At 37.4% G+C, this 24,219-nt stretch overlaps 1 protein-coding gene across 1 annotated transcript; it reads left to right on the top strand.

Annotated features, from left to right (window-relative positions):
- Nucleotides 1-2,257: 2,257 nt before the first annotated feature.
- On the top strand, nucleotides 2,258-23,235 carry LOC130462889 (uncharacterized). The gene is made up of 7 exons (XM_056831862.1): nucleotides 2,258-2,325; nucleotides 2,963-4,036; nucleotides 4,134-4,171; nucleotides 4,260-5,011; nucleotides 21,635-21,725; nucleotides 21,977-22,492; nucleotides 22,653-23,235. Exons 2-7 carry the CDS (start codon nucleotides 2,978-2,980, stop codon nucleotides 23,233-23,235), a joined length of 3,039 nt encoding a protein of 1,012 aa, XP_056687840.1. The 5' UTR covers nucleotides 2,258-2,325; nucleotides 2,963-2,977.
- Nucleotides 23,236-24,219: the final 984 nt, after the last annotated feature.

The raw sequence follows: 24,219 nt of genomic DNA, 5'->3' as shown, positions 1-24,219 counted from the left end.
TCATTGCCGGAAACGGAAATATTGTCAGAATCGGAAATGTTATCGGAATCGGAAAATAATTCCGGAAACGGAAATATTAAATATTTGTTCGATATTGAAATTAATTCCGGAATCGGAAATGTTAAATATTGTTCGTATCGGAAATGAATTCCGGAATCGGGAAATTAATCGGAAGCGCGTCGTACGAATTACCATCGACGAGCTTGCTAGACGAAGGCCCAACACGAAGCCAAGCCCGCGTCCAGCAAGGCAATAGCGCGCCACACACGCCCATCCCAAGGCTACGCCAGGCCCACCGCAAGGCAAGCCCAGCGCGCGCCAAAGGGGCAGGCAGCTCGTGGGCTTCGTGGCCGAGTGGGCTGCGTCGCTCGGGCTTCGCGCCCGTGCGCATGGCGCCCCTCGTGGGTTGCTGTGCGTGCGTGTGTGTTTATGTTCACATACGAAACCTAAAGCATATAAGATTCGTTTGATGATTAAATTTCCTAATCCTAAAAGATTAATTAATTAATTAAAGAGTTCTGCTAGGATTCTAATTTAATTAATTCGTATCCTAGTAGGATTCGATTGCTTATTCCATGGCCTATAAATATGAGATCTAGGCTCATAATTTATAATGTGTTTGAAGTATTCAAAGGTTAGAATTTGAGCAAAAATTCAGTCATACACTTGCCCATAATAGCCGAATATTTTAGTACCTTAAGGGCGATTCTAGTTGGTCAATCTTAAGGCGGATCCGGACGTGCTGTGGACTTTCTATGGAGGGACGACACTTGGAGTCCTAAAGATTTGTTCTTGTTCGGTTCGGGCGCAGCAAGGGAGGGCACGCTACAAAGAGTATGCATCCTAATTATGCTAATTGTTATGTGGCAATTAATTTGGAATACTGGCATTTATGGTTTTTCCGCATGATTTATATTCGTTTATATGTATCATAACCTAACAAGGCATACAGTTCACTTGATCTCACTGAATTATTAACCTGTATAATTAATTAATATTGAACCGCATTTATTAGACTTAGCATTGAATGCATACTTGAACCAAGGGCATTATTTCCTTAATAATGTATTTGAGTTCATGGTTAAGTGAGAAAAAATAATATAATATTTATAAAATTATGTTATTTATAGAAATGAACCGAGTATTAAAGGACGACTTTATAAGGAAAGTGAAACGAGTATTAAGGGATGCAAATTGGGAAATAAGCACGAGTAAGTGGATTACAATAGTTGGACACATATCCAAAGACTTTCGAAGTTACAGAGCCGGGATTGATCGTTTCCAGGCACCCTCAAAATCAAACATGAAACTCTCTGGGCAGCGAATCAAACCAAAGCAAAAAGGGCCGAAAATTCACCAACATTCATCAAGCAGCGGATCACTAAAATAGTGCTAATGTTTAACCAATTTGTAATCAAAAGAACTAATCAAGAAGATCAAGAAATAAACCTAGCAGAAGAAATTACAAGAACGGTCCAAACAACGAACGAAGAATCTCAGTCAAAAGTTCCGAGGTGAATTGCCGACTAAGGAATGAGATGTCTTGCTCCAAACAACGAACCCAAGAATCGCAACCAAACCACCGACAAACCTCCGATCAAAATCCGGCTAACCCTTCGATTAAAACGCCGAAGAACGCACAAACAAATCCTGCAACCTTTAGCTACGTCATATGAAATCCTTGCAATTCGATGGCGACCGAACCGTTATACTTCAAAATTTTGAGTTAGGCTCACCGGCGACCAGAGATCGGAGATCGGCCTCCGCCGACGACCAGAGAGTGGAGATCGACCGCCGCCGGCGACTAGAGAGCAGGAGGAAGAACAGGGGAGAGGAGAGAGAAAGAGAAGAATTTGAGAATTTTTTTTTTGGAATTTATGTCGAAGAACATTCATTAAGGGCAAAATGGTAAACTGCAACTAATAGAGGACTAACGTCCTTACCTCCAAGTGCATCTCATGAACAGTACGGAAAAATAGGGGTATATTATGTGATTCGAAATAAGCAAATGTATTTGGTGCATTTCGTTAAATCTCAGGAACATTTCATGAAAAAACAGTAGATTATATTAGTAAACGGTAGACCCTTAGTTCGTGAAAAGGCCACCTTTATGGGCTTTAAAACTTCCGGTTCGAACTTAAGCCCAGCCAGTGTTCAGGTCTAAAACGGAAGAGTAGTTTTTCATAAAGTTGCCCCGTATAAATACGGAGGTTGAGATGGCGTGGTAAGGAATAAGATTGATTCCAAACATTACACGAAAACCGTACCGTGGGTGTGGCCGCCATAACCGCCGCGTCAGGAAGGAGGGGTTTCAGAGTTAATCAGGTAACTCAAATCTAACACTCTCAATCTTGTCATAATTTGATTTCTAGGGTTTTTGTCACAAACTTAGGTTTTGATTCAACAAACAATTGATATTCAATCCCTTCAATTTTCGGAAAGTTTTCTGTTTTAGTTCCTATTCCTTCGATTGTATCTGATTTGAACATTTTTTTGGCTCATTCATCAAAGGACTGGCTAAATTTATAATTCAATTTACCATTTTTTTTTGTTTTTTTTTTTTGGTGTAATTCAACTTACCATCGAAAGTGCAATGACAATTTTGGCAATTATGAACCTGAAATTGACAATTTTGGATATTATGAACCTGAAAGTGACAATTTTGTTCCCTTTCCTCATCGTATAATTGGCATCACAATTCATCTTAGTTTTTAATTTAATATGATGAAGAACTATTGTAGTGGGTGCCATATTTGTTTGTAAATTTATTCCCTGAACTGCTAGATTACATGAAAAGATGTGTAATTTATAACATTTTCATAAAGTGGTTTGTCTGTGTAGGTGCTCCGTTTTTGCGATGAGCTTTGTTCTTGAGTTTTGTACTTAACTGCTTATAAGTAGCTTTTTGTTATCCCTTTTGGTAATATAACCCCTTTTATTTGCCAAAAAATAAAAATTGTAGGTAACTGTTTCGAACATGGGAGATACATTTGACAAAGACTCCGTGAATCCTATGGATTTCAAGTTTAATTCTAATAAAGATTTGGGTCTTACTTTTGGAGAATATCTTATTGAAGTGTCTTCTGTGACTGTCCAACTATATGATAATCAAAAGTCATATCTAATATATGGTGAAATCTTTGTTGTTGATGATAAAGGAGAAACAATTCATCTCTACAGGCGAGATAAGGGGAATCCTCAGTTTATCTCCTCAGACAATAACACCTTATTGCTTAATGGTCCACAAGACAGTATTATCACAATCAATGGAGCCCTTAGCATGACTGTAAGTCTCAAGATCTTGAGCCGGAACAAAAAGAAAAACTGCTGGGAATATCCTTTTGCAGAGAAGGGATTGGATCTTGCAACTGAGGGTAACTCTAGCTGGTTACTTGCTGGAGGGATAGGTCGGGGTCGGGGTCTTGATAATGTTTGGTTTGTGAAAGGGTGTTTAAATTTGGACAATACCGCTGAAGTTTGCTATCATGAATTCAAATCCTTATCTTTTAAGGGTATCCTTGGATCTGTTTGTGTGAATTATATTTCTATGCCTTGTGGCCTTATTGCTGAAGTGGAAGTAATAAAAGTTGTTAAAGTAGGAGAAGATGGTGTTGAAAGAAGTGGACTCCGCAATGCTAAGATTTATGGAAGCATCACAGCTTGCTATGGCAGGACTTTTGGGCACACTGCGGACGACTCTTCTACAGAATATCCTCCAATTGTTCTTTATAAGAAACTACCAAGGAAGCATGATCGACTGACTTACGGGATTCCAATAGAGTTGTGTAGATCGTTGTTTTGCGTGCCATCCTATTCCTCCCTTTTGGTTACATTAGACATAACCTTGAGGGAGCGTGGTGCTAAAGAGAACATTGTTCTCAAGGGGTCAAAAGAATTCAATATCTGTGGAAATTTTGTGACATCTCCGGAATTTTTGTCTGTTGGAAATATCTGTGTCAAAGCTGAAGTGAACTTCTCTACTAGTGATCAAGGTGGATTAGACCTCGAGAAAGAAAAGAACCGTGAAAGTCAACTGGTGTGTGTGTTTTCTGTCCACCTTTAATCTCCATTTTTCTTTTCTTTATCTCCTACCTTTTAAAGCTATTTTCTTTTCTTGTTTGTGCATGTCGCAGTCTCATCAACAACCTGTCTCAGCCTCGAGTATATGCAGGTTGGTTGCTTTTCTTTGTATCTGCTGCAACTGTTTATTCCTTGTTTGGCTTGGTATTTGAAGCACTAATATGGACCTTTTCTTTCAGGAGTGTATCACGAACAAGAAGAATGACCTTTAATGAACAAATACAGGTGCTTTCAGTCTTTGTTGCTCATGAAGGTAGGGAAAAAGTGGATATGTATGGCACAATCGCAGTTGATTCCTCTCCTGGTAGGCATTATATTTACAAAAGGGGTGAGTCTTGTCCTGAAAGCTTTCCTCGAAATGGCAAAGCAGCATCCCTGGAGGGGCTTACCAGTTACGAAGGGGATACTTTTTCTATGTACGTGAAGCTCAAGGATATTGCGGGGCATGTGGAAATTGATAATTGTTTTATGATGTACTATCATGTATATGATCATCCTGGACAGTGGTTTGATAGGCCCCTATGCCGTATTCTTATGGGGAAACATAGCTTTGCTGCAGTGAACTTCATAGTATTCAGCAGCGCTGTGAGGGCTACTGTGAAAATCTCTGTCATTGCCAAGGATGCTTCTGCTTCTGTCCCCTTTGTGTATGGGTCTATTGTTGCGGAGTATAGCAACTATGAGTACTCAAACAATTACCAGAGAAAACACTGGCGCATTGTACTTTTTGAAGAGGAGAATGCGCGATGCCTGACAGAGGATGGTGAAGTGCCCCTTTCTAGGAATGTGGTTTCTGTTCCAGAGGAAGATTCGTCTTTGATTGTTGATGTAGACCTGCATGCAAGTTTGGGGACAGCCGGAGCTTCTAGCTTGGACCATTTTTTGGGTAAAGTTAATATCGGCGATGATGAAGGCCAGAAAATTGAGGGACGTGAAGGAAATAATGCCCTTGGTCCAAGTATGCATTCTATGTTAAGTCTAATAAATGCGGTTCAGTATTAATTAACAAGTTAATAATTCAGTGAGATCAAGTGAGCTGAATGCCTAGCTAGAGGCCGCTTCAGTTCAAGTGGAATTAATGATATTAATCCACAGCTTACTCTTGACTGAACCCGTAGGGTCACACAAATAGTACGTAAACGGATCAAGTATTTAATGGCATTAAATACTCCATCTATGAATATTCGGAACCGACGGATCTTGGTTTCAGTGGGAGCTAAGATCGTCACAGGCAAGAAATGAATACTCCGGAAACGATGATATTGCCGGAAACGGAAATATGGATCGTATCGGAAATATAAATATTATCCAAGTCGTAGATGTTGCCGGAAACGGAAACATGGTACGTATCGGAAAATATTATCGGAAATGGAAATATTGCCAGAATCGGAAATATTGCCGGAAACGGAAATATTGTCAGAATCGGAAATATTACCGGAATCGGAAAATAATTCCGGAAACGGAAATATTAAATATTTGTTCGAAACGGAAATTAATTCCGGAATCGGAAATATTAAATATTGTTCGTATCGGAAATGAATTCCGGAATCGGAAAATTTAATCGGAAGCGCATCGTACGAATAAGCATCGGACGAGGCCTGCCGGACGAGGCCCAGCACGAAGCCAGGCCATCGCCCAGCAAGCCAAGCGCGCCGCACAAACAGCCACGCCAGGCCCAGCGCAAGGCCAGGCCCAGCAGGCTGCGCAGCGCGCACAGCGCGCACAGCACGCGCAGCGCGCAGCGCGCGCGGGCGCTGCGTGGGTTGCTGCTCGCGCGCACGCATGGGGCCCATCGTGGCAGCCGTGCGTGTGTGTGCAAGTGTTTGTGTTCGTGCACGTTTCCTAAAACATGCAGAGTTCGGTTAATGATTAAATTCCTAATTCTATTTGATAAATTAATTAAATTAGAGTTCTTGTAGGATTCTAGGTTTAATTAATTTGTATCTGAATAGGATTTCGATTCCCTTTCCATACCCCTATAAATATGAGGCTAGGGCTCACAATTTATAACAAGTTTTCAAAGTATTCAAAAGTGAGTTTTTTGAGAGAAAATTAAAACACACATCTTGCTCATAAAAGTGCCGAAATTTTCTAGTACCTTAAGGGCGATTCTAGTTGGTCAATCTTAAGGCGGATCCGGACGTGCTGTGGACTATCTACGGAGGGACGACACTTGGAGTCCTAAAGACTTGTTCTTGTTCGGTTCGGGCGCAGCTAGGGAGGGCACGCAACAAAGAGTATGCATCTAAATTATGCTATATGATTATGTGTAAATAATATGTTGTTTCCGCATGATCTATGTAATGTCATATGTATCATAACCTAACAGTGGTATCACGAGCCCCTTATTATTTTCATAATCTAAATTGCATGAACATGGTTAAATATTACAAATTTGCAAGAATTAAAAGGGGTGATTAATTTTCATAATTGTTAATTAATTGCAAATTGCGTTTATTTAATTATACGTACGCAGTTTTTCGGCAGTTTCTTCGTTACTCATCCGAATTGAGTGATTTTTGTGTCAATTCCGCATGTAAAAGGCATTCTAAAATTTTGACAAAAATAATATTTTTCTGCCGAACCCAGAATTCTCAAATTCGAAGCCTAACTATGACTTTTCGAAGGTTTTAGTTTTTCGAATGCAAAATTTCGTAAATTTAAGATGTTAAATTAAATATTTGCGATTCTTGTTGATAAATCTTGAATTTTTTGATTGACCTACTGCATATGTTTAACAAGTTTGAATGCCTAGTCTTGTTAATTATGCAATCTAATTTGTAATTATGATTAATTTGTTGAAAATTAGAATAATTTAGAATTAATTTGATTTTCATAATTAATTGTAATTTAATTAGAAACCTATGATTAAAAACCACCATAAAAAATTGTAAATTTATGATAAATTTTAATTTTTTATGACCTAGACTTGAATCCATAACAATCGGAAATCAATTGGATAATAAATTTTCGATTTTTTCGCCCTAAAATTATGAAATTAATATTATTTATTAATTTGTCATTAAATTTAAATATAAATTTTAAATTTTTATGCGATTCGTTCATAAAACTTGCACGCACGAAGCAATGGACGCTTCGTGTTACCCTTAAGGGGTGTTGTATAATGCGGGCATGCGACGACGAGCAAGGGAGCTCGTCGCCCGTGCGGCACGAATGCAATGAGCAAGGGCGTAGTGCACGAGCACAAGGCAGCAGCCCTGCCTTGTGTCGTGTGCCACGAGCAATGGACGAATGGGCATGGGCGAAGGGCGAGCCAAGGCAGTCGCGTGTGGGCAGCAAGCGAGCTGCGCCACAACGCGCGCTGCCTCGCACAAGAGCGCGCAGCCTCGCACGCAGCGAGCGCAAGCTCGCGTGCCACGAGCGCTGCGCCCAGCATTGCTCGCGCGCACAACGAGCGAGGAATCGCGCGCACAGCCAGCATTGCTCGCGCGCCCAGCGAGCGATGGCTCGCGCGCCCAGCGAGCGATGGCTCGCGCGCCCAGCGAGCGATGTCGCGCGCCCAGCGAGCGATGTCGCGCGCCCAGCGAGCGATGTCGCACGCCCAGCGAGCGATGTCGCGCGCCCAGCGAGCGATGTCGCGCGCGCACTGCGAGCGATAGCTCGCGTGCGATGAGCGCTGGCGCGCGCAGCGAGCACCAATGCGTGCGGAGGCTTGCGATGGGGATGCAGCAGCTATGCGACGAGCGCATGGGCTGCGCGCACATGGCCAGCAATGGCTGTGTGCGTGCGGCCCATGGGCGTGCAACGCGTAGGGTGTTTGCGTTACGATTAAAGATCGTTTTTGAATGTTTAATTTGAGAATTTCAGTTCACGTAATTTTAATTAATTTTAAAATTAATAATTTAAATTATTTTCTTGGATTTTAATTTTGAATATTGTAATTATAATAAATTTTATTTATTCTAATTATTTTACTAAAATTAAAATCATGAATTAATTTAAATACGACTGAAATTAAATTAAACTTTTGGATTCAATTATAAATTGATATGAGCTTTAAATTTTAATTAAATTTGTATGTTTCCGGTTGGACTAGAAATACATTTTTATGTTTAAAATTAGTAAAGCATATAAATTTATTGGTTTAAGTGGGAGCGCTTTTTAGTCATAAACTCTTGATTAGGTCTACAAATCCTTAAGGTTAAAACAACTTGATTAGAATTAATAAGGACTGAATAATTGGTAGATTATTGGTGCCCTTGATTAATTGCTGCAAATGTTTACGTGATGCATAATGTGTTTTACTAACCAGCTATGTGGGCCATTCATGATAATGAATGGGTGAATGGTATATATTGTATATGTACTGTTTTGCAGGTTATGAAGTGACTAGTATGGCCCAAATAGGATAGAAAATATGGTCTGCGTACCATTAATTTGAATGTAATTGGTCTAAAGTACCAAAGTTATTTTTCAATTCAAATATGGTCTGCGTACCATCAAATAGTTGTAATTAGTTATAACTTATCCTATTTGAAGAAAATGGTGCCTGCCACGGAGATTTTCAAGACGGACTTTGAAGTCAAAGCTTCAAGATGAAGTCGGGCCATACTAGATCACATTTATCTTATGCATGTTTTAAGTTATTTATTGCTTTTAAATATGTCTTAAAATGCATGAGATCAAAAGCTTGATTATGTTGCATGATTAAGGATTTTAGTTCACTTAAAATCTAACCAACATAGTAAGAGCCTTAAGTTCCAAACTTAAAAAAATTGAGTTAAAAGGTGCCATGCCAAAATATACACTTGCTTGGATATCCTTTACATCAATCTAGTAATAGTTTTCGCTCAGCGAGGTGTTACTTATTGGTCCTAAAGGGGCAAGGTACACAAATAATTGTGAGTACATGTTAGTTTTGGTGAAACTCAACGATATAAGTAAGGAGTCCTTTTATGTCGTGGCAAATTCGATAGGTTTACCTAATAAGTTCTTAGACGTACCTATCAACCAAGAATAGTTTCTAGACTATTAGCAAAAGGCTTTTGCTTACCTAAGATGTTCTAGGATTAAGTCGACAAACTGTGCTTAGTTCTTCAATGATTTTAGGATCTTGGAATCATTTTATTCACACCTGCCGGAACAATAAAATCGAATAAAATGCTAATAACTTGTTTGAATTGCATGGTTGCTTTAATTTCAAGTTATTATTCATGATAAATGTTTAGACTTTGCATGCTTCAATGTATGTTTTAATTATTGTTTATAATTAAATATCTTGCACTGCAATAATCCTTTTAGAAAGGTAACAGTAAATTTCCTCGATTGGTAGTGAATCCAAGAACGATTCACGGAAAAGAGAGAAAGTGAGCAATTTAAAATGTACGTTTCTTATATCGACTTTTATGGTTGTTTTCGAATATCAAAATCGAATGGCAAACCAATTGGTGCTTGTGAAATCAAGATACAATGTAGTTTTGAGATCATAAAGCATTGAGTTTAAACGCTCAGCTTTACCAATGGTTAACAACCTAATATCTTTGTCCATTTAATTCTCGAATGAGTCTAGTCCCTAGACATTCGAATAGATCGATACTTAGAGAACTTTAGAAGCTTCTGGTAAGATCATCTAGTTGAAACAAAATATTCAACGTAAATTAAAATGGTAAAGAACCTTGTTGGTGACATTGGACATGTCTAACAAAGTATAAAAGTCAACACTAAAGAATTCAATTCTTAAGACTATAAGAAAGGGTACAAGAAATAGGAAAACAAAGGAACAAATGAAAGGAATTTATAATTCCGTTTCTACCTATAAGTTTATGTTTAAAGAGAAGTGACCTAGGAATCAAACTTCCTTGGTATCATATACCGCTTGAGGTTCTTACTTCGGTAATAACTCAAATAATGGAAGCTAGGATACACTAATGACCTACAAGTGGGAAATGAAGCATGGCAATGCTACATTAATTGTAGGGTCATCTAAGTTTGTTTTAAGTCCTTTCAAAGGCTGGAACTTAATGGCTATTTTGTTCCATAATCAGCATACCTAAATTTCTGCTTCAAACACAGAAAGACTCACATTCAAGAAAAACAAAAACAATGTTTGTTTATTTGAATGAAATGGTCAATTACAGGTTGAGTCAATATGCTTGATTAAAACAAACAACTCTTTAAAGAACTTTACTAGGTTCAAATCAACCCCTTGATTTGAGTTCCACTAATCTTTGGCATTGTTGCTTAGACCATATCAACAAGTTAACATTCAAAAGCTCTATTTTGATGGACTTTTGAAAGTTGATTGATTTCTAGATCATTTTAAGACAACTAGTCTTACTTGTTGAAAGTAACAAAAGATATGAACTATTGTTAGAACGCCTAGACAATAGAGTTCAAAGCTAAAGAAAGATTTTATGACTTTATTATTTCACATGGATATGAGTGAATATAGGTTTATTTACTCAAAAGTGATATAAGTTGAATCTTTTTGGCTAGTTCAAAGATTCAGAAGTATAAAATCCACTTGGCAAGAAATCATAAAGATCTAGGTTAGATCATGTTGATGATTACTTGAGACCAAATATGATCATTAATGATTGTGTGTTGTAATTTCACAATCTAGGTCCATAAGATATGGCATATCTTAGTTGGAATAATCGAAGTCAATTAGTACTTGATTCGATCAATGATGGATCATAAAGACTTTTCCTATAATTTCTAAAACAAAATGCTCAACTACCACCAAACTAAACCAAATTCGTCAAAGCTATTGAAAAGTAATTTCAGAATAACTTTTCATATCTAGAAAGTTGCTAAACTCAGTGGGAGCTTAGTGTTTGTTATTCAACAAACTAAGGCCCAAGTCTAGATATATGTTTCATTATGATTTATTCAAATGAGACACAAGGGTATTGTTTCTACCACGAATTTTTGAGAACATAATGTTTGTTTGCTCGAAATAATGTCCTTTTGGAGATTCGTTTCCAAAATGACAAGTGGGAGAAAATAGACCTCGAAAGTCTTCGAGGCAAACAACAAACATAAACGGACATTCCGGAGGCTTTTCGAAGTGCTTCAGAAAATCCGAACTTATTCTATAAGGACTTTACAAGTGGCTTTAAAGAATAGACATCTCTTAGAAGACTTTACAAGTGCTTCAAGGAGAACAGAATATTCAAAGGACTTTCAAGTAGCTATTGATATTCTATTGTTTGATGTTCTATACCCTAGTAGGCATAGAGTTCAAGTCACTGGAACTATGAGATTCTTCTATTAGATAGTGAAGAAACATGGAGTTCAGGTCATTGAAGCTATGCGATTCTTCCATTAGATAGTGAAGAAACCTACAACTTGCAGTCAAACTATTATCATGTAGATTAATGAGTTTGTGACTTGTAAGAAAGCTATGACGAAACCCAGATTCCCTAAAATGGTTAGAGGCCATATATAGACTCAAATGTTTTAAATGGTTAGAGGCCATAAAACATACTCAATGTTTTGATGACAAAATTGAAATTTTGTTGATTTGCAAGAATAGGTTCACACCTATTGGTTGCAAGTTTGTTTTAAGGATAAAAACCATCAAACATGGAATTGTGTTCACACACAAAGCTAGATTAGTTGCTAAAGGTTACAAGCAAATTCATGGCATGGATTGTGTTGAAACCTCATGCAAAATCGTAATGCTTAAGTCTATAATTCAAGCAATGATTGCATATTGGCAATTGGATGACAAAACGTATTCCTCAATCAAATGATGGAATATATTATGTACATGGTATGTCATAGAATTTGTGGATCCAAATAAATGCTTGAAAAGGAAAGCTAGCTTATAAAATCTAAGTACAGATTTAAGCAAGCAATTGGGAATGGGAACTGTATTTTAAGTGAAGCTAATAAGCATTTTAGTTTCATAAAATATACATGATTCTTATAGATGTATAAGAAGTTTAGTGGGAGTACTTAAAACTTAATTGGTCCTATGTGTATTACACACATATCTCTCTATTGTGAAATAACATTCAAATGCTAATGACTTAGATTTGAAATTATTCATCAATGATGGACCATGGCGAAACTTAGTACATACTAGGTATTAAGATCTATTTACAAAGATCTTATGATATTGTTTTGGATTAAGTAATGGCATTTACTAAATCAAACACGAAAGTCTCCATTGGAGATATTCGACCCATGTGAATAAATCTAAGTAAAGGATGTTTGAACTATGTATAAGCATTTACTAAGTTAAACATCCAAGGATCTAAGTAAGATTCTTAACCTATATTATATGTCAAAGAATTTAGCTGGATTTAGTATCTACTGAAACTAGATGAGCTAAAGTTACATGAATAGAATTCAATTGGGAATTATTCTGCAAAAGAATTTATCATGTATGATATAATATGAGGATCGCCAAAAACGTATCGTATGACTTTAGGCATGACGAACATATACCAATCTCTATTGATCTAAGTGAAGATCAACTAGATTGAGATCAAGAATACTTATGATACTTGAAAAGGTACATAGGAATAGTTCTTGATTCAAGGAAACAAAGATATGCTAAATATTGATGCTACACGCATAAACACTGGCAAAGGATCAAGCAAGACCCTTTGGAGTTAACCATTGATAAGGACGAGCTATAGAGCATCGTGTTTTGAAAATGGCAACATGGGTTGGAGACCATGAGTTGTTGCGTGGGAAATTAAAATAATAATTTCTATGTTCCAAGATATAGTTGGAGAATCTTCCACATATCTATGAACTGCCTGGATAGGTAAATCCAAACAAAGAATCACTAGCAACCTATACAGTTGAAGTAAAAGTAATTATTGCCTAAGAAGCAATAAAACAGGGTTGTTTAAAGTTCTTCACTGAACTTGGGTAGATCACCTATCTGCTGGCTTGATGGTTCTTCATTGAAAAATGCGTAGAACCACTCTTGAAGCAAGAAAAACGTCTGCTAACTTGATGGTTCTTCATTGCAAAATGAGTAAAACCACCATCGAAGTAAGAAAGACTAGATCACATAATAAACAAACTCGAAAAGATCTTATCATCATATCTCGAAGAACATTCGATGAAAAGGATATTAAGATTGGCAAAGCATGATAACTAAACCTATGCAACAAGTGAGAAGCAACACTCACGTTGTAGCACTGGAAATCAAGCATAGCTTTGAATTCCATGAATTGTTTTAGAAGATGGGTTTGAGGCCCATGGTTATAAAACATTGGGGTTGAACATTTATCATATATGAAATGTATTTTCATATTCCATTTAATCTTGGTTTAGTATTAAATGATGAGTCCCTTCAAATTTGACGATATATTCAAGATAGACTGTCAGGACCAGTCCTGTGACTAAGAAATGTCTATCAAGTGAACTTGAATGTCAAAGGTTGAAAATGGTCCCTAGTCGGAGTTTTCTATAAAATTGGACGCATAGAAAACGTTAGACGACTAGAATGCAAGATGACTAGTAGTTCTGTTTCTTGAACTATGTGGACATGGCAATGTCATAATCATTTGCATAGATACTTACTTTGGGAAGACTAGTATCGGACAAGACCTATGAAAATTTACTGTAAGAGATGAAAGTCTGTCATAAGTAAATTTCATTAAATTATTAGACACTAAATCCTCAATACCTGAGTGATTTGAGATTACTTGTTTGAGAACTGGTTGCTTTGACGTTGACCAACCGTCGCACCGTAAAAGGAGGCTATAAAGGCAACGCTCAGGTAATCACCTATCAAACGAAGTCTAATCTCAAGATCGCAAGATTGGGATTGTCCTCCCATAAATCGGGATGAGATGCTTAAAAGTTGTACAAGGCCACTCGGAGAGCTAGAAACTGTGAAATGCATGGCCGTGCTCGGATGAATCATAGGCTATGATTATCTGTTTATTCGATCAGTTGAACTCTGAAACCGAGGAACACCTCTGGACATAATAAGGATGACAACTCTTACCTTATGTTCAAGAGCAAGCATCGAGCGACAAAGGAATTAGGAAATGCACACTTGTCCCTAAGGACAAGTGGGAGACTGAAGGAAATAATGCCCTTGGTCCAAGTATGCATTCTATGTTAAGTCTAATAAATGCGGTTCAGTATTAATTAACAAGTTAATAATTCAGTGAGATCAAGTGAGCTGAATGCCTAGCTAGAGGCCGCTTCAGTTCAAGTGGAATTAATGATATTAATCCACAGCTTACTCTTGACTGAACCCGTAGGGTCACACAAATAGTACGTAAACGGATCAAGTATTTAATGGCATTAAATACTCCATCTATGAATATTCGGAACCGACGGATCTTGGTTTCAGTGGGAGCTAAGATCGTCACAGGCAAGAAATGAATACTCCGGAAACGATGATATTGCCGGAAACGGAAATATGGATCGTATCGGAAATATAAATATTATCCAAGTCGTAGATGTTGCCGGAAACGGAAACATGGTACGTATCGGAAAATATTATCGGAAATGGAAATATTGCCAGAATCGGAAATATTGCCGGAAACGGAAATATTGTCAGAATCGGAAATATTACCGGAATCGGAAAATAATTCCGGAAACGGAAATATTAAATATTTGTTCGAAACGGAAATTAATTCCGGAATCGGAAATATTAAATATTGTTCGTATCGGAAATGAATTCCGGAATCGGAAAATTTAATCGGAAGCGCATCGTACGAATAAGCATCGGACGAGGCCTGCCGGACGAGGCCCAGCACGAAGCCAGGCCATCGCCCAGCAAGCCAAGCGCGCCGCACAAACAGCCACGCCAGGCCCAGCGCAAGGCCAGGCCCAGCAGGCTGCGCAGCGCGCACAGCGCGCACAGCACGCGCAGCGCGCAGCGCGCGCGGGCGCTGCGTGGGCTGCTGCTCGCGCGCACGCATGGGGCCCATCGTGGCAGCCGTGCGTGTGTGTGCAAGTGTTTGTGTTCGTGCACGTTTCCTAAAACATGCAGAGTTCGGTTAATGATTAAATTCCTAATTCTATTTGATAAATTAATTAAATTAGAGTTCTTGTAGGATTCTAGGTTTAATTAATTTGTATCTGAATAGGATTTCGATTCCCTTTCCATACCCCTATAAATATGAGGCTAGGGCTCACAATTTATAACAAGTTTTCAAAGTATTCAAAAGTGAGTTTTTTGAGAGAAAATTAAAACACACATCTTGCTCATAAAAGTGCCGAAATTTTCTAGTACCTTAAGGGCGATTCTAGTTGGTCAATCTTAAGGCGGATCCGGACGTGCTGTGGACTATCTACGGAGGGACGACACTTGGAGTCCTAAAGACTTGTTCTTGTTCGGTTCGGGCGCAGCTAGGGAGGGCACGCAACAAAGAGTATGCATCTAAATTATGCTATATGATTATGTGTAAATAATATGTTGTCCTGGGTTAATGGTTGTTTCCGCATGATCTATGTAATGTCATATGTATCATAACCTAACAGGACGAACTTATGATCTTGTTGTTTCGGGAAAATTCAGAGGTTAGACCCATCAATCCGCTAATTTAGCTACTCATTAATTTACTGTAATAACAAGATCAAGTTGTTTGTAACTTAGTATTATTAAGATGTAGCCTGTAGGCAAGTGAATTATTGCTGAGAGAGAGTCTTGGATTAAGTTAAATTTGTACTCTGTATTTCTATTGTTTATATTGGAAGGAGCACTTTGTAATCAAGTTCGATTTTATCTTTGAAGTTCAACTATAATTTGAAATCAGTTAACTTCTTTAAATCAGTTGTTAAGTAGTACCTAAGGGGGGTGTTTGGTTCGCGGATGTTAGGTATGAGGTATGGGTTAGAATGGTTTAAACCCATATCATGTGTTTAGTTGGAAATTTAAAGAGTTTTAAATCCATACCTTGAACCCCAAGATATGGGGTTTTAAAAGGTCTTGCGCGCACAAGGTGTACAATAAATTTATTGTACACCAAGATAACTTTTACTCATTTTTTGTAACTTTAACCTGGTTTTGATTAATTTTTATATTAGTAAAAAAAATTAATAAATAAATATTTTAAAGGGTTAAATGATTAATTTTACGGATTTTTCATGAAATACCCCCGAATTTTGGCGTAATTCACCAAATGCCCCTCGACTTTCAGAAATTCACCAAATGCCCCTCACAAATGACTTAATACCCAAAATACCCTTACTAATGATGCGCCGTTAGTCCTCCGTTAACCTAATTTTCAAATTCACCAAATACCCCTATTTTAATACTTATTTCACCAAATACCCTTATTCAGAAACTTAATTCACCAAATACCAATAACTTAAAATTACTCATTTTGATGCTCAACGGCTAGTTTTTGTGTTTGAAAATTAGTTGTTGCTTATTGTTTGCTTATAAATACTCTTTTTCTGACGGTTTATTGTAGTTTTCCTATTATTTTGTTAATTTCATATCATTTTTGTCATGAGTTTTCTTTCAAAATCATCATCCACACCCAATGAGTCCACATATGTAAGAGTCCCAAATAAATTTTGTTATCATGGGAGAAAATTTGACATCCGAATATCTGATACAACACTCAATCTGAAGCTCCGGTACAACACTAAAACGGAAAACACTCCTAAAAACACCTCAAAACGTCGCAACTCTTCAAGAAAATAGCTACTTCTTTTGTACCTTATTCTTTATGTGACCAATTAATTATATTTACCACGCAATCGGAAGGTATTCCTTTTTCAATATGGGAAATATCTTTAACATATGCAAACAGATTAAAAATAAAGCTCTTATTAATTTTATTCTAACGCATATGTTCCAGCTACCTCGGCTTCTATTGCTTCCATGCCACATATTTAACGTTAACTCCCTTTTGTCTCCTGTCTCTACTGCCTCCAAACATCTTTCTTCAATCTCCTAACTTTCTCTCAACCTTACAGTCGAGGCATAAAGGTTTTCCCACTTTTCTTTTGAGCTAGGTCCTATTGACATGGTCAGATTTATGGACAAATGTCTATTTTTGGATTTGAGGGAACAAGAAAAAAAAATGAAACTAAGGTATGTTCCAAAGCTCATGAACCAGTGAAAAAACATGAATCTTGGCACAAAGATTTGCCTCCAAACTCAAGATTTTCACATCATGAATCCAAGTTGAAATCGAGGTTGTGATAAAAATGTATGTGTTATTGAACTTGATTTCTTAGTTACTTTACCATTCGGACAATAAGAAAATTAAGGTGTTAGCTTTAGATTGAATTACTTCAGCTTCACTTACATAAGATCCCTTTGAAAATGGGGTTTTTTGGCCTTTTGCTCTGCTAAAGTGCATTGTCTTTACTGGATGAGGCCTGAACTTATTGGATCATAATTGAAACTTACTGAGTGTTGTATCGGAGCCTCAGATGGAAATTTCCTCCCATAATATTAGAAATTGTTTGGGACTCTTACATATGTGGATTCATGGGTGTGGATGATGATTTTGAAAGAAAACTCATGACAAAAATGATATGAAATTAACAAAACAATAGAAAAACTACAATAAATAGTCAGAAAAGGGGTTTTTATAAGCAAACAATAAGCAACGGCTAATTTTCAAACATAAAAACTAGCCGCTGAGCATCAAAATGGGTAATTTTAAGTTATGTGTATTTGGTGAATTAAGTTTCAGAATAGGGGTATTATATGAAATAAGTAATAAAATAGGGGTATTTGGTGAATTTAAAAATTAGGCTAACGGAGGACTAACGGCGCGTCATTAGTAAGGGTATTTTGGGTATTAAGTCATTTGTGAGGGGCATTTGGTGAATTTCTGAAAGTCGAGGGGCATTTGGTGAATTACGCCATAATTCGGGGGTATTTCATGAAAAATCCGTTAATTTTATACATTTTTAGTGAATTTGAAAAAATAAGTTTTATTAAAATGAAAAAAAATTCACTAAAAAATAGATAACTTTTACATATATAAGCTTAACTTTTAAGCATTTTGATTTAACTTTTACTCCGGTGTACAATATTTATTGTGCAACCTTTGTAAATAAGAATTTATAATGGGGTTTAGGCACGGTTTGGTTAAGCTTCTAGAAGACAATTTCTATTTCTAAGAAGTAGTTTTCTAGAAACAGTTTCTAGAGAAACCATTTTGAGAATAGAAGTGTACAACCAAGAAACTTAAAATTAAATTTGACAAACAGAAACATTTTTACACCTTTTGGCCAATTATTATTCCAAAGTCTATAATCTATTTACTTTAATTTTAGAAAAGTAAAAAGAAAAAAACCCCAAATCAATACCTATTATTTAAAAAATAAAACCAACTCTATTTTAAGGACACATAAGCAACACCATTTTGACGACACATGACGGATACGTAATCACCACCACTTAGAAGACACGTGTTCAAGAATACATAATCAATTCTTCATTCGACACATAATAAGTCACCTCAACATTTCATCATTCCCTTTCCAATTTTAGTTTAACCGTTTAGAATAATTTAATTAGAGACATTGATTAATACATTAGTGGTTATGGTGAATCAAGAATGAGAAACGTTTTAGATGGATATAATTCTGGCGTTAATGAATTTCACTATTTATTAAACCTACATGGTTGCAATTTTTTATAGACCGACATTCCTCCCTAACTTATTTTGCTAAATGTTATGAACTTCTAATTCATGCCCACCCCATTGTTTTCTGGAAAAATATTTCTTCTAACTAGCTCTTGAGCCCGTTCAAAGAACGGGTAGTTATATAGTGATTGTTTAACTGTTATTTGAAGTTTTTATTTTTATTGAGAGCTTGTGAGTTTAGTGAGAATATATAATTTAATAAAATATGAATTTGAAGGTTGAAATATTATATAAATTAAATGAAAATTTGGTATTGAGTGTTATTGAGGAGATGAAGTGGAAGAGACGTGGGAGTTATAAAGTATACTATGTAGCAAACAACAAAAGAAAAATCAAATTGATAGATAAAATAAAGGAGTTAACTTGCCTTAACCATAGTTCAACGCGAAATTACCTTGGTAGCCTTATTTCTTTGTATATTACATTCCGTGCCATGTGATTGACGAGATTTGTTAATCACGGTGATTGTTTAGGAATTACTCAGGTTTGTTTGACCTACCTACAACTGTCAAAACATATCATCGGGTCAGATTCGGGTCGGGTCATTTTGGGTCTCGGGTCATGATCAGGTCGGGTTGTCGAGTCACTTTATCACTCAGGTGCAGGTCGGGTTGGTTTTCGGTTGGATCATGTCGGGTTTTTTCCCTTTCGGGTACAAGTTGGGTTCGGGTCGGGTTCAATTTCGGGTATGGGTCTTATATAGTTGGGTTTGAATCGGTTAATCTCGGGTTTGGGGTCAAGTTTGGATCGTAATTTTTGGGTCGGTTTGAAATTCAGGTCGGATTCACTCTCGGACACAGGTTAAGATCAAGTCAATATCTGATTTAGTCATCTTAAAATATTTACTCCACATGTCAAGTCATAACATGTTATGTGGTAAAAAACGGGTTAAGGTCATTGTCGGGCAACAAATCGAGTTTAGATCACTATTCAGTCAGGTCAGTTCGGTTATCGGTTATCTTTCAGCCGGGTGTCGGTTCGGGTTCGAGTCATACAACGTCGGGTTAAAATCGGTTATCGGTTTTTTCGGGTCGGATTTCGGGTTACCTGTTTTACCAAAATTTCGGGTCATGGTCGATTACGGGTTCGATCGGTGGTTTAGGTCGGGTTTTCGGGTCGGGACAGTTATTGACAGCTCTATACCTACCCCAGGTGGACACGTGGAATAAAATAGGGTTACCCGATTCAATCAGTTCGACCGACATTCGACAAAAATTAATTAGGCTCAAATCAGTAATCGGTCATAGACTTGTTTTGAGAACCCTTTCACCCACACGGCCACACCAATGGCCCAACCCCAACAAAAAAACTAGATTGTCAACCTCTCTTGATTAGGAATACAAACAAAATTATAGTTTACTAATTTCGCAATCCTTAATTTTAAGTATAAGCTTAGAGAAGAAATATTTTTTCTCTAAAATTTATAAGTTTAGTAATTAGTATGGAGTAGCAAATGTTTGGACCGGCGTACATAATTTGGAACATGCATCTCACAAATTGAATAATCTGAATATGCAACGCATATGTCAGCATGAGTGATGAACAACTAGAATTAGTGGCGGAGCCAGATAGGTGCGGACCCCCAAAGAAAAATTGGGAGAAAAAAATAATGATAGCTGAGAGCTAAGAGACCTATTATAATGTAGGACTGATTTCTTAGGTTATACTTAAATAATCGTAAGAGACCAGTCTTTAGAAACAACTGGTCTCTATAGTTTTGAATAACTATGGGGATAATCCTAAGAGATCAGTTTTATCGGTCTCTTAGATTTTCGAATTAAGCACCCGCTTTCTTAAATTAAGTTATTCTTTTCACCACGCATATGAAACAAGTAGAGAATAATTGTAATAATTTTGTAATTCTTAAATGGACTTGGTCCACACTAAATTTATTGTAGACCATGCCTTAAAATAAAGTCAACAAATTATTCCTAATTTATTTTAACATTTTATTAGGATTATTATGAAAAATGTATCAAATTAATGTCGTTTGTATATGTTGTGCTTGAATCATGTGATTTAAGTCCCAATTTGCTTTTAAAAACATAAGGTTACTATGCTTCAAAGAATGGTTACTATGTCTAAGAATTTTGGTTTTAAATTTATTATAGTTACTATATGAACAATAAAGGTCACTGTGAGTGTAAAAAAGATGTTAGAGAAAACTATTGATTTTGGGTCCACACTAATATTATTGTGGATCAGGTGCACGCAAGAATATTTGATTGTAATATGAATATTTATTAATTTTAGGACTATACATTTTTTTAGTAATATACGGAGTATTGTGTTTTGTGGAAGATGATCAGACACAACACACTAAAAATCCTGGATACGCCACTGCCGACACCCCGAAAAAAAATCATGGCTCCGCCACTGCGTAGAATGAAAGGTTGATAGAATGGTTATATACACTCAAAAGTATAATATACGAGTTTTAGGTGTGATTATTAAAAGAGGGATGTGTATTTATTTGTTTTGTCATGGCAAATTTTCCAAAAACAACCTTTTATAACCATTTTTTTTGCAAAAAACAACATTTTATAATTTTTTTTGCAAAAACAGACCTAAAAGTAATTTTTTTTTTGCAAAACACAGCCTTTTGGCATTTTCAGGTATTGACTTTTTTTTTCCGGCTTGACTCTCACGTGTTTAGCACGTGCCTTCGATTTTCCTTAAGTGCACCCTTTTCCCTCCCTTTTCCTGGCATATAAAAGGGGTAGACTTAAAACCTAAAAAAAAAAAAAAAAAATATGACAAACCTTTCATCTTCTCTGTCGCCATTAATGTAGCTCCACCATCAATGAAGCTTCATTGAATGCGGTAAGTTCTTCTGCACTCAAACGTCACCTCACTCCAACTACTTAAATTGAAGTGTTTTTTTTTTCATTTTTGGGTTTAATTTTCTGACTTTTCTGTCACTTTCATTTTCTGTTTTTGGCTCTGTTCGTTGCTGCTCTTTTGTACTCTAATGGAGGGCAATAAAGGAAAGAAGGCGACATCAACATCAAGGAAAAGGAAGAGGAAAACGACAGAGTTGATCAATTTTGGGAATAACAGACTCATACAAAAACCCAGGTAATTTTCAAAATTTGAACCCTAAAATTTCGATTTTAATTAAACAATTAGGGATTTCTGATTAATTAAGTAGTATTATTGAATTATTTAGTGCATAATCGAATTGTGAAACCATTGTGTTAGTGTGTTTACCTAAAAACAGTAAATTGGAATTTGTGCTTTGAATGTTGGATTATGTGTTGTAGAATATGGTTATGCTTGGATTAAAATGAAGGAATTGAATGAGTAGTTTGTTTGTGTGTGCGCATCAGGTTTAACGGTAGGATAAACGTAAATTACACTTGGTATAAATTGATGGAGCTTGTCACAATTAGTTTGTTTCACGGGGGTCAATTTGTAACGAACAATAATAGAACAACTTATGAAAGGGGTGATAATCCTAAGGCGGGGATGACATTGCATACAAATGTTGAGGAAGTGTGCTATTTTGAGTTTTGTGATTGGATTAAGAGGGAATTAGGGTACGATGCAGTGAGTCAAATATGGTTTAGGAGGCGTGGTTGTAGCTTAAATGGGAATGGTAGGAAAGAAATTAAGAGTGATGCTGAGATTCCCGAGTTTTTGAGCGCACCCGAAAAAGACGGATCGTACCAACTATACGTGGTACATGTTGAGAAGGGGGTTGATTTGAGGAGTCGGTTTCCTTCATATGTGAGGTGGTATAGTGAGAGTAAGATTGACACTGATGAGGGAAGTGGAGGAGGGAGTAATTCCTTTAGTGGTGACTCAGCAAGGGGGGCCCACAAGTTGTCCAAATCAGCAGTACAGTCAGCAGTCCATTCACCAAAAGCAGTCAAAACCCTAATTCCAGTCAACACTCACAACACTTGAGCAAATTGCCTCCCACCACAAATCTGTTAAATAAAATCCTTTCATCATTTGTTTTCAAAAAAATCCCCCCTCCCCTCCTGCATCAATTCTGTCCAGACAAAACCCACCCCTTCCAACAGGTTTGATTCCATCCCTCACACTCCCACCTACCACAAAGCAACCCTTTTCACTGCTAGATCAAGCAGTGAGACAGAAGCTACCCACAGTTTTCCTGTACAAGAGAACTCTTGACCAAAAAAGGGCAGGTGCTAGATCTGGCAGTGTGACTGGTGGAGCTGTTCAGGAGAGAGCTGGAGGTTCTGTTCAGGAGAGAAATGGAGGTTCTGTTCAGGAGAGAGCTGGAGGTGATCAGGTGCTATATGTAAGTGAGCAGAATAGAGCTGAGTTTGATCAGGAGAGATCAATAGGTGAGCAGAATAGAGCTGAGTTTGATCAGGAGAGATCAGTAGGTGAGAAGGAGAGAACGGTGGGGAAGAGATTTGGAGGGAAGGGGAAGAGAGCTGTAGAGAAGGGGGAGACAGCTGTAGGGCAGGATACACTACTGGATGATGACTGTGAAGGAACTGAGGATAGTGATGTTTTATTGAGTGATGATGATTATGAGGATGCCAGTGATGATGATCTGTTCCAGGAGTTTGTGGATCATGACATCACTGAGGATGTTAGTGTTAGGTTATGATACATATGACAAAACATAAATCATGCGGAAAAACCATAAAGCCAGGAAACATATTATTTACACATAATCATTTAGCATAATATAGATGCATACACTTTGTAGCGTGTCCTCCCTAGCTGCGCCCGAACCGAACAAGAACAAGTCTTTAGGACTCCAAGTGTCGTCCCTCCGTAGATAGTCCACAGCACGTCCGGATCCGCCTTAAGCTTGACCAACTAGAATCGCCCTTAAGGTTCTAGGATTTTCGGCTATTTAGGTTACAAGTGTTTGGCTGATTTTTGCTTCAAAATCTTACCTTTAGAATACTTCAATTGTCGATGTAAATATGTGACCCTAGGCACCTATTTATAGAGTTTATGGAAAGGAACTATAATCCTACTAGGATATGGATTTATTAATTAGAATCCTATTAGAACTCTAAATAATAAATTTAATCTTTTAGGATTAGGATTTAATCAATGCACGAATTCCAATAGGATTAGGATTCGTTACGAACACGAGTGTTGCACGACCACGAGGAACGCACGCACCCGCGCAGGCCTTGCGGCCCACACGAGCAGGCACTGCCTCGGAGCCCACGAGCATAAGCCCGCGCGCGCCTATGGCCTTGATGGGCCTGGCCTTGCGCTGGGCCTGGCGAGGCTGTGGCAGCTCCGTGTTTGGGCGCTTGGCTTGCTGGGCGCGGGCCTGGCTTCGTGTTGGGCCTTCGTCTAGCAAGCCTCGTCCGATGCCAATTCGTACGATGCGCTTCCGATTAAATTCCCGGTTCCGGAATTCATTTCCGATACGAACAATATTTAATATTTCCGATTCCGAAATTAATTTCCGTTTCGAACAAATATTTAATATTTCCGTTTCCGGAATTATTTTCCGATTCCGATAATATTTCCGATTCTGACAATATTTCCGTTTCCGGCAATATTTCCGATTCCGGCAATATTTCTATTTTCGATAATATTTTCCGAAACGTACCATGTTTCCGTT

This window comes from Spinacia oleracea, chromosome 6, assembly GCF_020520425.1.
Source record: "Spinacia oleracea cultivar Varoflay chromosome 6, BTI_SOV_V1, whole genome shotgun sequence".
Classification (NCBI taxonomy): Eukaryota; Viridiplantae; Streptophyta; class Magnoliopsida; order Caryophyllales; family Amaranthaceae; genus Spinacia; species Spinacia oleracea.
The sequence above is the reverse complement of the archived record's forward strand: the minus strand, read 5'-3'. Positions and strand labels throughout refer to the sequence as shown.

What these genes read in the sequence shown, in the direction of transcription:
- LOC130462889 (XM_056831862.1), top strand. Translation starts at nt 2,978, where the DNA reads ATGGGAGATACATTTGACAAAGACTCCGTGAATCCTATGGATTTCAAG. An exon ending in AGGCCAGAAAATTGAGGGAC is followed by an intron (nt 5,012 to 21,634) that starts GTGAAGGAAATA and finishes AGGGCAATAAAG; the next exon opens with GAAAGAAGGCGACATCAACA. An exon ending in TTGTCCAAATCAGCAGTACA is followed by an intron (nt 22,493 to 22,652) that starts GTCAGCAGTCCA and finishes AATTCTGTCCAG; the next exon opens with ACAAAACCCACCCCTTCCAA.